This window comes from Drosophila obscura, unplaced genomic scaffold (assembly GCF_018151105.1).
Source record: "Drosophila obscura isolate BZ-5 IFL unplaced genomic scaffold, ASM1815110v1 contig_95, whole genome shotgun sequence".
Taxonomy (NCBI): Eukaryota; Metazoa; Arthropoda; class Insecta; order Diptera; family Drosophilidae; genus Drosophila; species Drosophila obscura.
In genome coordinates this window covers 1018391-1032560 of record NW_024542889.1, presented here as the reverse complement: position 1 = coordinate 1032560, position 14170 = coordinate 1018391, and the positions used below count along the sequence as shown (strand labels likewise).

Here is a 14170-nt window from a genome sequence, read left to right as displayed (position 1 = left end):
GGCGAGAAAGCATATGTATAATAAAAATATTCGATGTATTTTTCTAATCATAATATTATATACATACATACATAGGTATAATAAATAGAATACTACATTTAAGAAATTTATTTTCAATGTTTCCTTACTTCTGATTGGGTGAATTTCACTTCCTACTATTACATGTTACATCCCCCAGAGAATCATAGGATTCGTTTGAAACAGGTTTTCCAAGCGAGGATTACACAAAAGAATAAGTGCATTTCAGGTATAGGTACCTGGTATTGAATGTATTTATTGGTTGAATTTCACATCCTATTAATCTAGGTACAATCGGGTAAATTCACTTATATTTAAAGATATATGTACATTTACTGGATAATTTATTTTTTAATATTTTTTTATTTTTTCATTTATTTGCTTTAATTCTTTGTTATGCTTTAATAAAATATGCATATTGAAGTCAAATTTCAACCAAAACTTCTTAGGTCCAGGACATAAGTAACATCGATAAAATGATGATCTTGATTTTGGATAACTGAAGTTGTGGATTTTTAGGGTGTGATTTTTTAATCCATTGAGGGAACTAAACGATTTTTGATCATAACACAGCTCACAATGAAATGTCCTCATGTTGAATTGAAAATAAACTAAATTATCTTAAGAACTTGAACTTATTATATAGGTTTTCAAGTGATGAACAAAGGAAGAAATATGTATTCATTTAATTCTTTTTATATTCATTTCATTCTGTTTATATATTGGTTCATGTTGAAGGTTATATATAAAGACAAAAATATATGTTCAATAGTTGAAAATCATATACTAAAGTGGTATCGATTGAATTTATTCATTATCACTCAACAACCAATCAGATTGAAGACATGTTGCTTTTAAACCATTAGAATCATTTACTTATTATCACTCAACTACCAATCAGAACAGCTCTCTTTTATATTAAATTAACCTACCCAGAGTATAAAAGACCATGTAATCTTAGATACCTAATTTAGTATACAACAGTGTCTTTTTTGAATAGTTTATAATCCTATAATGGTATGTAAGAAATTTATTACTATTTTTTTGTATATATAAGGATACAGTTGTAATAAAATATATACACAGGCGTTCCTGGAAATACTTAACGAGACAAAGCCAGTGATTGGATACACCAAGGTTGAGGATCTATGTATAGGATTTGAGTACAAGATCATTGGATGCAAACTCAAAAAAACATCCTTTGGAAATAAAGTAGTTCTTTATTTAACTGATAAGGACAACGAGCATCTTTGGATATTTTTACCCAAAAGTTATGTAACCAAATTTTCCTCAAAAACACCCTTTAAGATGTTAAAGGAGCATGGAATTTCACATCTTATATATAAAGGAAAAGAGATGACTAGATATAGCACTGCCCATTTCCAATTTATATGTAAAGAAAAAATAATTATTTAAATGGAATACTTCTTATGTATGTCAGAGAGCAAGAGACAACTATACATTTAAAGAATAAAAAAGAGATTAAAAGTTTGTAAATAAACCTATGTGAATCTACATAAGTAACGAGAAGGAACGTGTGAGTCGTTTCTGGGGACACGACTCTACTTATACCCGTACTCAGTCAGTATATACATTTTTGAGCATAATTTTTTAGAATTTTAGAATTAAAAAAAAAATTTTACATTTTACATTTTTTTGCTACATTTGTTATCTACATCTCATCTACAATGTCTATTCTACATCTAACATGTAGATTGTACATGTACCATTTAGATTCTACATCTCCTCCGCTAGGGGTTGCTCGCGCACTGAACGCGGCAGAGTGTGCGAGCGAGAAGGAAAATGAGTTGCGTTGTTTGGAACGGGAGGGGGAGGGGAAGCAACTGAAAATGAATTTCTTCATTCTGGCTATAATTATGATCCGATCTAATTCAGATTCGGCAATCTGGTAGATATGGGCATTCTCTACGATACTGCGTTTTTAGTTTTATCGTATCTTTAAAACTGTGCCTGCCACAGATTTTCGTCCTTTGTGTGGGCGTAAGGGGGCGGGGCGAAATTTTGAAATACACTTGTAGCAGTGTGATATCACATGAGTCTGGAAACCAAATTTGGTTGCCCTAGCTCTTATAGTCTCTGAGATCCAGGCGTCAAACAAGACGGACAGACGGACAGACGGACAGACAGACATGGCTCTATCGACTCGGCTATTGATGCTGATCAAGAATATATATACTTTATGGGGTCGGAAACGTTTCCTTCTCTGCGTTACACACATCCACTTTTACCACAAATCTAATATACCCCTTAACTCTTTTTTGAGTACGGGTATAAAAAGAGATGGATAGATATAGCACTGCTTATTTACAATATATACATAGGTAAGGGAAAACACAAGGTGAAAAGAATGAAATCGTGTATATAAAGAGCCAGGCTCTTTGTACCAACATCAGTAATCGATTCAAGAAGCCAGTTGAAGCATGTACGCCAAGCAGATTAAACTATTCCTTATTCAATTCGAAGAGATGATCTTTGAGGACCATCGACAAACCCTGGAAAACTTAATGATCATTTTGGAGGATCTGGAGGAAAAGGAGCTCCAGTATTCAAAGTTCGGCTTTCACTATAAGCTGTGCCCCTGGAGTGATGACGATGCTACCGATGGACCTGATACATGCCTTTGTCATACATTACCGGCAAAGAAAGCTCAAGCTGTAGACTTAATGATAAAATATTATAACCTAAATAAGCGAATGAATCCCAGTTCAAAACAGCAATAAATATTTACTCTAAAACAATTTTATGTTGTTTTATTTTAAACATATTTTTTTTAACATTTTCATTATTAGCTTATCATTATAATTAAAGTCATTTTTCTTAAATTGTTTTAAAAAACAATTTAATGTTTTATTGTTACTCTTAAAAATTCCATAAAGAATACAGTAATGACCGCAGGTACTTGAAAAATATCCTTGAAGTGATTGTTTATTAAATGTAAACTTCATTGAATTTTTTCTTAATAATTGTAAAAATTCTTTTTTCTGAGGATATTGACCATAGGAATCAAAAAATTCAGCTGAATTTTTGCTTTCAAAGTAGAAAGCAACCCAATGAGTTCCTGGACGTTGTGATGAATCTGTGTTTGCTATTATTAGAGCAGGATATTTAGAAATTACTTTAGGAAGCTTATCAGAGGGATAAACTCCTTTAAAAACCTTTTTTGTTTTTGAATGCTTAGAAAGCAAATTATTGATTTGCAATGTATTCATTTTTATAATAGAACCCGAATATTTCGATGTTTATCAATATCAATCATTGAGTCATATTCACAGTATACCAAACAAGTAACTGCTTCAGTAAGAGGTTCCGAAAATCGTCCTTCAATTCGAATGGCTCCTTGAGAAATTAAGTTTGAGCAATGGGTTGAATTATAATGGTCTGCAGTTAAGTCAAATGCTAATATAAAACTATTTTTATCATACATTTCCTTTGTAATTTGCAAGCCTCGATCATAATGTCTTATTCCACTTGCTCTGAATAGCATATTATAACCTCTAGAGCTTTGTGCATTTTCAGAGTTCGAGAAATCAAACTCAAGAGCCTGCGATGGTACTTGCACACCATTAACCAATAGATTAAAGCGTTGAATTTTAAAATGATCAAAATTGAAGGGATTCAAATTTCGATTGCCAGAATATGATTTGTTTTTTACCATGCAAAAAGCCAAAAAATTAGGAAGCTGTCCAATAACTGCGTTGTCAATTGATAATGTATTATTTCCTGGGTATATTGTAAATGATTTTACTTGGGCTTTGCTATATGGATAAATAGCATTTTTAGTTTGTAAAACATGATGATGAGCCAATAAAATGCTTGGATTAATAGTTATGTGGTTCATGAAGAGTTGTGCTTCCAATATCTTTAGATTTGATTCAGTTTCAGATTCCATTAAATAAAATGCTGTTTTTTCAATGTTAAAAGTTATTCTTAAATCAACATTATTTATAAGCAGTTTTGGTTGATTAAATATATCTCCATTAACTTTTCCAAAAAGTTCAACCTTATTACTGTTTTGAAAAATTTTTTTAAGCAAAACGGATCCATCGGTATTAACATATCTACCAGATAATAATTTACCATAGTTAGGATAATAGCCTTGAGTGGTTAAGTGACTTTCAGTGGCGTCACTACCATAGTTTAAAATCGTTTGCAAATACGATCTATAATGATAGTTATTATCACTCTGAGAAACCAATATATTATTTAAATATACAGACGAACTTCTGAACATTGAATGTAAAATATTATTCACTACTCCAACATTGTCTCCTTCAATGCTTCCATTATCATTTTTTTCTTAGTTGTACAACAAGTCTTAAGTAAACACTTGACAGATCTCGATATGTTTCACCATTTCCTAAGCAAACGAATTCAATTGAAGAGGCGCTGTCCAATGAAGCTATGGGATTGTATGAAACTTCTTCAGTTCTCAGAATAGAGCTTTGTGTGGGATGTGGTTCAAACAGATCCAATTCGCTTTTCATACATTCTATATGGGTGGTCATTTTGATTTCGAAAAAATATCTTTTATATTTAATTTCTTGGAGGATTTTTTCTTTATTGGTCTCGACTGCGTATGTTTGCGTCCTTGTTTAGATGATAAATGAGCTCGTTTTTTCCTAGACCTTCTCTTTTTATTCTTTTTACCTTCACCATTTTGGAATCGTGTAAATTTATTTATTGCTTTATTTGACAGATTTTGCAATGCAATTTTGCTTTGTTCTTGGATAATGTTTCTTAAAGGTTTTCGACCAAACTCATTTATTACAGCCTTTCCAGTTTCAGAGGCTTGATTTTTAATAGCGTTTATCCCCGAAAGGAAGAGTGGTTTTATATAATTAAAAAGCCCACTAAACAAATTTCCAATTCCTCTACCTTGTTGGATAACTCTGGGTGTCACATATAGACTTCCTATATGATTTAACCCACCACCACATTGATTTAAATAATATTGTTGATAAGATCTCGTCATGATGACTATTTCTACTCTGAACTAATTTAGATTTGTACAGTTTTATTTATAGCATTTCGATTCGTTTTCTGAAGTGTAGAGTAATAAATATTGGAACTGTTGAAGATTCAAATGGTACTTTATATCCTTTGGAATCAGTAATTAATATTGAAATTTCCTTTGGTGACCATATTTCAATAGGATAATATTCAATATTTTTGAATTGCATGAGTTGCTCTTTTCCATTGAAATATAATACTCGAAGACATCGGGGTCTCTTGTTTCCTACACATCTTGGTTTAATAATGTCAGTGTAAACAAAAATCAATCCATTTTCAAAAACTTCAGACTCAATTGATTCATTTTCATATCTAAATGTTTCCCCATTTACTAAGCTAATAACGAATTCTGTTGTTTCGGTAGATATAATCGAGGAATTATTATGATTGACTGGTGTACATTTATTAAGATATAAGTCTGTGATTCCAACTTCCCATTCGTCATTCATGTTTTCAGGAATATTTACAATGTTTGTAAATGCACACTTAACGTTATCATTAAAGACATTTAACGAATCATTACTGAGTAATGTAACGAAAAACTGTGTTGTAAATGTCATTTTTTGTTTTATGTTCTGCTCCGTTTATTAATTGTAGGAAACCCAATTAATTTTGTTTTTTCCAATTTGCAAAGGCTCTCTGTTTCTAACAGATCTACTCAACTTTTCCCGTCCGCTTACGTATTTCAAGTCTTGTAATGGTTTTGGTTCACTTTTATCCCTCTTAAGTTTTGCTCTTAGTTTTTGCTGCTTATCGGTAAGCTTTACTTTAGATACTGCTTGTATTTTTGATACTTGAGTGTCTAAAAATGGTGTTTCTAAAAATGAAGTGTCCTTTACTTTACGTTTTTTATGCGTTGACTTAAAAGTTTTTTCAGGCTTTAAATCATCATCGTCGCTGAGATTAGGTAAATCATGTGACTCATTATCTATTGAGAAATCCTTTTTTGGGTTAACATTATTTTTATTGTAAAGAATATCAGTTGTGGGCATTACATCAAACCCGACTGAGTCGTCTTGTGTTTGTGTTCCAATGGTTTTAGATGATGGATGTGATGTTTTCAGACTAGGTCGTACATCCATTGTCTTATTTCTTTTTTTATTTTGATAGTAACACAATTCTTGACGTATTTTAATCCATTTATTATAGTCACTAGTTTTCTTATCATTTAAAATAGGTAAAAATGTTATATTTATTAAATCGTTTTCATTTTCACCTTTTATTAGTTTTTGATAAGCATTCGGACGCATTAAAATTACTTTGCTTAATTGATGCGTATTTCTAAACATTGCTTAATATTTTTCCAAAAATCCCCGAAAGCAATGAACTGATTAGAATTGGTAAAAATCCTCCCTTTTGGATGAGAACTTTTCTCTTGGAATTGATTGAACGTTTTGGACATGAAATATAACGTAATGCATTTTTAAACTTTTTGAGAGCATATAGTTGAGATTTTGATATCTTATGATTTCCTTGTAATGTGTTCAATACTATTTCCACTAATGCTTTCACCGACTCAATATCACAATTACTTATAATTGCATTTCGAAGTTTGTGGTTAGCCCTTTTGAGCACATACAATAAATGTTTGTTCGCTTTCAATCGATTTAGATTCTTTTTGTAAACCATTTTCATCAGCAAAGCAAATTGTGTACACAGAATTAAAAATATCTGTTCGAAATCTCAAGAGATCATTTATTCCCTGAGTAAGGTCAATAAGTAAATAACCATGTGGCTCATCTGTAACCTCCTTATATATTCTAAATAGTTCCTGAGAGTTCTCAGGATAAATTTGTCTTGCCAAGCATTGAAATTGCAGTTTATCTCTGGGGTTTTTGAATGCAACGATGTATTTTGTGTTTAGAGAAATATCTCGCGTATGTGATGATTTATGAAATATGTTTTGTGTAACTACTATTACAGATAAGTTCCTGTGGTGAGATCCTCTCGTGAAAAGCTCGCATACATTTTTATTAAATGCACCCATCATCAAGTCATCTAATATTAAAAGAATGGGTTCATTAGCTTCATTTTCAATTGTTTCAGGAATTCCTTTATAGTATTCGATGTTATTGAAATTTGGTTTAGCGTGTTCCTCACCATAACACCACAGTATTCGATCAATTGAAATACTTAGCATTTCATTCCTTTTGTTTATTAAATTTTCTAAAAACGTTGTCTTTCCAGACCCTGAAGGACCACAAATTAGCATTGTAAAAGGATGTATAAATTGTTTAAACATTTTTAGTAATTTTTATTTATTAATCATTTATAAATGTTTTCTATAATTTAATTAGGTTTCTCCTGATCGCGTTTTTTGTGACAGTTTTTTTTTAAAATGAGTATCAGATCCGCAATAATTACAATAAACAACTTGGGAGTATCCTTTTTTGCGTGGATCATTTTCAAACAAACGCTTAAATGTATCCATTTTAATCAACTAGTTAATTCCAATGCTTAATACATACTGAAATTCTATACATATGAATCACCATTACAGTATACATTATAATTTGAATTTTCCAAGATAACAAAAAGCTTAAATAAATTATTTAGAGCACATCTAAGAGGCATTTTTTTGTGAATTCTACAGTTGGTAAAAAAATTTGGATATAAGGTCAGACTTTTTCCAATATCGATATCAATAATGTTATTTGTTAAATACTTTGATAAAAACTTTTTTTTAATTTCACCTCTTACAATGACAGTGTTAAATCTGTTTAGTGGTGAAAGTATTTCACCTAAACTTAAATATGATATTTCACCGTCTGACCATTCCAATCCATTTATGGTGTGATGATGTATGTTTTGTTGTTTAATCATTTCATTATCCAATTCATTTAGGTTGTATGGTGGTTTGAAATGAAAGAAGTTTGGAGTTACTGTACCGGTTTGCATAAACGCTAATTCCTTAATAAAAATTTGTTTGTTATTTCCAAAGAGATATTGAAAATCAACAATAACGCTTGATTTCCTGTCGATTGTGTTCATGTTGGCTTGAGATTTTGTAATAAACTAAATGAGTCGGTGATAGCTTTCTCCTTTATATACAGCTCATTTCAGTAATAGTTCTCAGTTTAAAAAAAGCATTCAACTCTAATGGACACGCTTCAATCAAAAAGAATTAGGTCTACTAGAAAGAAGCAGGATCACGAAGTCATATTCGGACTCGAATATTATGTAATACATAATTTAAAGTTAAAGTGTGGGTTTTCAACTTCAAGAAAATTCACTCCCATGATCTGGATGCAGCAAAGCAAAAACAATTTCGTTGGATTAGATAAAGATGAATGGATGAAATTGGTTACATACAAGGAGTATATTCAATTAAAACTTGATCAGTATGATTTCTTGATGCCTGATACAATTATAGACCATCCATTATTAGGTACTATAAAATGTAATTTTAGATTTCGAAAATCCGATAAGCAGTATGTTTTTATAATAAATCAGTTTGGAAATAAAATTGAATTTGATAGTGAGTCCTGGAGATCATTTTTAAGATTAGGCATTTTTTTTACTACATTTTTATGTTGGAATACGATACTTAAACAACAAATTACATTTCTTTACTATAATAACATTATTCCTAAGTGTGCAGAATTGCAAAAATTTGATGTTCAACTATCTGATTTAGACGGAACTTATGATAGAAATGTTGAAATAGATTTAACCCGGTTATGTTTCGAAATTTCCAAAAAATGTGTAATCAAATAAAACGCGATGTTCTCAGTATAAGCAAACACTATTAAATAAGCAATCAATCAACAATAATATTAAAAGTAAAAATTAATAAAAATGAGTAAGCAGCAAGTTGTTAATGAAATACATAAGCCTGCTAGAAAAAACTTTACTCGTCGCAAATTCGTTCAAAAGGGCATTAATGACACGTGGCAAATAGACTTAGTTGAAATGATCCCCTTTTATAAGGAAAATAAAGGATTTAGATATTTGATAACAGTGATTGATACGTTCTCGAAGTTTTCATATGCAGCTCCCGTTAAGTCTAAAACAGCTTCAGATGTGTCATCAGCAATGAAGAGAATATTTAATATATCTAAACATATCCCTAAAAATATTCAATCCGATCAAGGAAAGGAGTTTTTCAATAGTTCCTTTGGAGAGTTAATGCGAATAAACAACATAAACCATTACCATACATATACACACCTCAAGGCATCTATTTGTGAACGTTTTAATAGAACATTAAAAAATCGTATGTGGAAAATGTTTAGTATGCAGGGTAATCATGTATGGATTCATGCCTTGCAGGACTTAGTAAATGATTATAATAATTCATATCACAGAACCATAAAAATGAGTCCTATAGATGTAGACAAGCAAAATGAAGAGTTTATTTTAAAAACAGTTTATAATATTTGCAAGGTATTCCCCAAAAATAAGTTTTCCATTGGTGATCCTGTTAGAATAAGTAAATATAAAGGTATTTTTACGAAGGGATATGAACCAAACTGGACAACCGAAGTTTTTAAAATTTTAAAAGTCAAGTCTACCAATCCTGTAACATATGAACTGGAGGACTATAAGGGGGAAATGATCAAAGGCTCCTTTTATGATCAAGAACTCCAAAAAGTGAAAGATGAAAATGCTTTCTTAGTTGAAAAAATAATCCGAAGAAAACATGATAAAGTTTTTGTTAAATGGTTAGGGTTTGATGAAACACACAATTCATGGATAGATAAAAAGAATTTATTAAAATAATTAAACATCAAACAATTTTTGATGTTGTTTTTTTTATTTTTTATATACATACATTTTTCATTAAAAGTTATACAAAATATATACAAAATATACAATTACTTATCATATTTTTATACTAAATCTAAATATATTCAATTCAGATTACTTATACAATATTTTGTGTATCATTACTAGAATATAAAATATTTTGAATTTCAAAGTGATTATGAGCTAATGTTGAAATATTATCAGGCAATATAAATCTCTTGTCATCCTTATAATTAAGACTTATCTTATTTACAATTTCAGTATATATTTTATGACCTCTACTTCGAATAACTCTCTGCTGACCATAATAAGTTTTTTTATGTTTAATGCATTCAATATAATGATCATGCGATAATCTTTTCACTACTGACTTTTTGACTCCTTTAACCTTTTTTACGTTATCAAAGTCAGAGCTATCATCTTTTGCAACTAAATATGAGTATGCTTTTGCTTTTAATCCTGCAAAAGAGGTCATTATCCGACCTGCATTTTCGTCTTTCATTAAACCTAGTTCCTTGTTATTAGCACGATGTATACCGAATCTGTTTGAGGTTTGATAGTTTGATGTGTCAAAGCGACTAGGATTGTCTTTAATTAGTTCATAAAAATCTTCTTCTGATGATATAATAAATGAATCTGTATCCATATAAAGTATTTTTGATGATGGACATTTTACAGAATGGAAATTATAGAAATAGTCGTACATTAACCATTTTGAAAGTTCTAATACACTAACTCCAATGTATATGGGTTTATCATAATAAATTTTTGATTTAGTTGATTCAATTGCAGCTAAATTATCTCCAAAGACTTCAACACTGTGAAAATTATGTCTAGCTATGCGTTGTCTAAACCCTGCGGAATTCTGTCTGGATTCATAATTTTTGACTAATGCAACCTCACGACGCTTTTCTACATTTTCCATCGTTTTGCCGTATACGGCATTGACCATTAATTTAAAAAAGTTTATCTCAAACTCATTTACAGCTAATTTTCTTAGTGTTGTATTTAGGTCAATATAAGGCTTTAACCAACAGGACTGTTTAAAAGATAGTATTCGAGATATTTTTTCTACAATCATACCTTGCTCTATACATAACTGCAGCTGTTTTAAATGTATTATATAATTCTTTTTATCTGATAAATCAGCTATTAATTTGGGCTGCTTTCCTCCTGGCGGAATTTTATTTTCGGGGCAGAATGGTAAACTATTATGTTTATTATGAACATTTTTAGGATATTTCAGATCTACTTCTAATATGTATCCTATATTACCTCTGGCTGATATATTAAGAGCGTTGAAAGATAAAATTTCATTATTACTTAGAAATTTAAAATTGGAATATGGAAGTGGTTGACTCATAGCCCATCCATATAAATTGTTGGCGTCAATATATGTCAGGTAGTTTATAGGATCGCTAGACTTGAATTTGTCATTTAAGTATTTGTTATTTGCTGTAGCGATCCTTTGGGTACATTGAGTCAACCCTCCCCGGACTGCAGTTTTTAAAAAGTTATAAATATCAGGATCACTTATAAGTTCCAATTCTATCTTTGTGTATTTAAGCATTGCATCCCATGAAACTGAAGGAGCAGTAACATAATTAATGGGATCTAGTCTGTATACTCGTGAACAAAGAGTTCTAAAATTTTCGAATACATCGGCAAGAATTAGAACATCGCTTTCCAAGTATAATTTTAAGTAATCTCTAATACTAGTACAGTTAAACATTCTCCACACGCTCTGAGCAAAGTTATAATCTTCCACGCTACATTCCTCATCATTCAGAGAATTATAAAAATATTCCCTTGAAGGGAGCTGGGATTCCTCAAATTTTTGAAAACTATCTAAATAGTCATAGGGAAATACTCCTTTTCTTCGTAGCATGTCAAATTTTTCGTTTTGATATTTGCTGTTCAATATTTTGAAATTGGATACATCCATATAGCTAGCAAGTTTTTCTAAGCTCGAATTTAAAAATCTATTTGAATCTATGTATCTTATTTTATATTGATGAAGATGTGAATCAAGCTTGCAAGTTTGAGTTAACGCAATATATAACTCTTTATTGCAAGGAATGGGTTTCAATTCATCTCTTATCGATGTTACAAATAAGTGGATGTCATATCGAGACAAGTTGTGACACACTACAGGGAAAAAGGGATCGCTTAATCTAAATGTTTGTTTACAGACCTTATGAATAGGCCCTACATATTGGCCCGTGAATTGATTGAAGTATTTTTCACGATCATCAACCAAAATTTGCTCATCGCAGGCACAGCACGCTTCGTGTTCCTGACAGTCTTCATCCCAAATATTGAATTCATATATGGGCTTTTTACTAGATTTCCAGTACTTCTCATAAAGGCCATCAGTTTTAGCCCTAAGCACTTGACAGAATTTTTCAATACAATCAGGTCCTGAAATAACGAAGTCGTAATGCTTAGAGTTTATTTATATTTATTTATTTATTTTATAATATTTACCTTCATATGTCCACATCTCATTTAGATGAGGATTGTATTTATGTGCAACATAAAATGAAACTGCACATGCTGTATGCCTCTGCGCCATAGTAGTCGATGATTTGGAGGGATCATTAAGATTTCTATGGAAATTTTCCAAAACAGCCTCGATGTCAGCATAAATTACGACTGGGGGTGAAAGTTTTTTCGACCAACTTTTAAATATGGTTTTAGTATTGGGTTCTGGATATAGAGCCGCAACTTTTCCACACTCCTTAGTGTCGTGAATAGTATTTGTAGTACTATAAAATTGCAAACAGTTATCGCAAAAATATGCTGCACTATGAGATTTACTATGTTGGGAATAGCATAACTTCTTCATGCACGTTATATAGGCATAATGCATCATTTGCATATCACTATTGATGCCTAGCAAGTTTATATGATTAGGACGAATTTTATTAGTCCTCACTGTGGGTCCCACAACGTTTTTACCATTATCATCAATTTCATATATATTGATGCTGAAATCCTCATTGGCTTTTTCGAATCGCTTTATTCCTTTGCTTGTTATTGGAAACTCAATCTCAGAAAAATCGAGTCTAAAACCGTTATAATGAATTATTTCCTGGTTTATGTTTAAAATGCGATAGCTTGATGGGATTGCTAATTTGTCTCGAGCCAACCTTTTTTCAACTGATCTTGTAAATGTAGTTTCTGCATGTCTTTTATATGCTAATGATGCTAAAATACACCACTTGAAACAAAAATCATCTACATTTTTAACATTGATGATAGCATTTCGTGATTTTATTTTTTTAGGAGCTTCTATATACCCCCTTGCAGGGATGTGTTCCAGTTTAATTATTGTTAACTCAAAATATTTAAAATTTTTTATAGCCCAACCTGAATCCTTCTCCTGGAATTCGCTGCTTAAAGTTATAAGGTTTTCCAGAGCGTTATTTAAGTGTTCATCAATGAACTCTTGCTCATATATGGGTTTGTATGAAGTTATGAAATGCTTCATTGTTTCTGTCAAGGTTTCATCATCAGTTTGCTTGACATACAGACCATATACTTTTAAATTGAACTTTACGGCTCTGTACTCGCTCAAACAACAATTAAGTAAATTGATTATATCATTTTTACAATCATTATAAAAATCTTTTAAGTCAATCCGATTACTTTTACTGGATTGAACCCGATATGATTTTATGGGAAATTTCGAGTTTGATGCCAGGTTGATAATATTAGGATTGTTATGTATTTGGTCTGCAGCGGCATTCTTATGCTTTTCAGACATAATATGGCGCTTTTCCTTCGAGGGAGTGTAACTCTCACCGCATATTGCACAGTCAATGTTTTCCGCTGGTGCATTCATTCTAGGCCGTTTTGAAGATCTTGAAGTTGACTGTTCTCGGAGGTCAGTTGTCGAAGAAGATTTCCTCATTAGCACGTTGAAAGCATTTCTTTGAGCAGAACATACCTCATAATGAGAGTCTAGCTCTGCTAGTCGAGGAAATTCAAACATAGATCGCACTCAACTTTTTTCTGGGGACCTAAGCAACTCTCATAATGAGAGTCGATCTCTGTTCCCTCTAAGGATTTATAGCATAGATTGCACTCAATCGGAATCCGCAGTCCTACGCAACTGTCGTAGTGAGAGGCGAACTCTGTTAATTTAACAAACTCTGAACACATAGTGCACGCGATTTCGGGATTCATTTTGAAATTTTTATATTTTGTTTGATCACTTTCACTATTAGAAGAGAACTAAGAGTTTTTCATAAAAAGAGTTCTATTTATCTGCCTAACGCCTACTCAGTCTTTTGTATTCAACAGGTTCAGTACTCGTTTAAAACCGGTTTCAAAACGATTTCTTCTGCTGACTATGTAATAATAGGAT

The 14170-nt window shown here is 31.3% G+C and overlaps 1 protein-coding gene across 1 annotated transcript; it reads right to left on the bottom strand.

The window, feature by feature from the left end:
• Positions 1-9916: 9916 nt before the first annotated feature.
• Positions 9917-13747, bottom strand: LOC121405393. Its single transcript, XM_041596069.1, has 2 exons — positions 12286-13747; positions 9917-12219 (listed from the first exon to the last, which is right to left on the bottom strand). Exons 1-2 carry the CDS (start codon positions 13712-13714, stop codon positions 9917-9919), a joined length of 3732 nt encoding a protein of 1243 aa, XP_041452003.1. The 5' UTR covers positions 13715-13747.
• Positions 13748-14170: the final 423 nt, after the last annotated feature.

Excerpts from the sequence above, each read along its gene's own strand:
- LOC121405393 (XM_041596069.1), bottom strand. The coding sequence starts at position 13,714 with ATGAGGAAATCTTCTTCGACAACTGACCTCCGAGAACAGTCAACTTCA. Across the intron at positions 12,220-12,285 it reads TGAGATGTGGACATATGAAG|GACCTGATTGTATTGAAAAA; the intron begins GTAAATATTATA and ends TCGTTATTTCAG.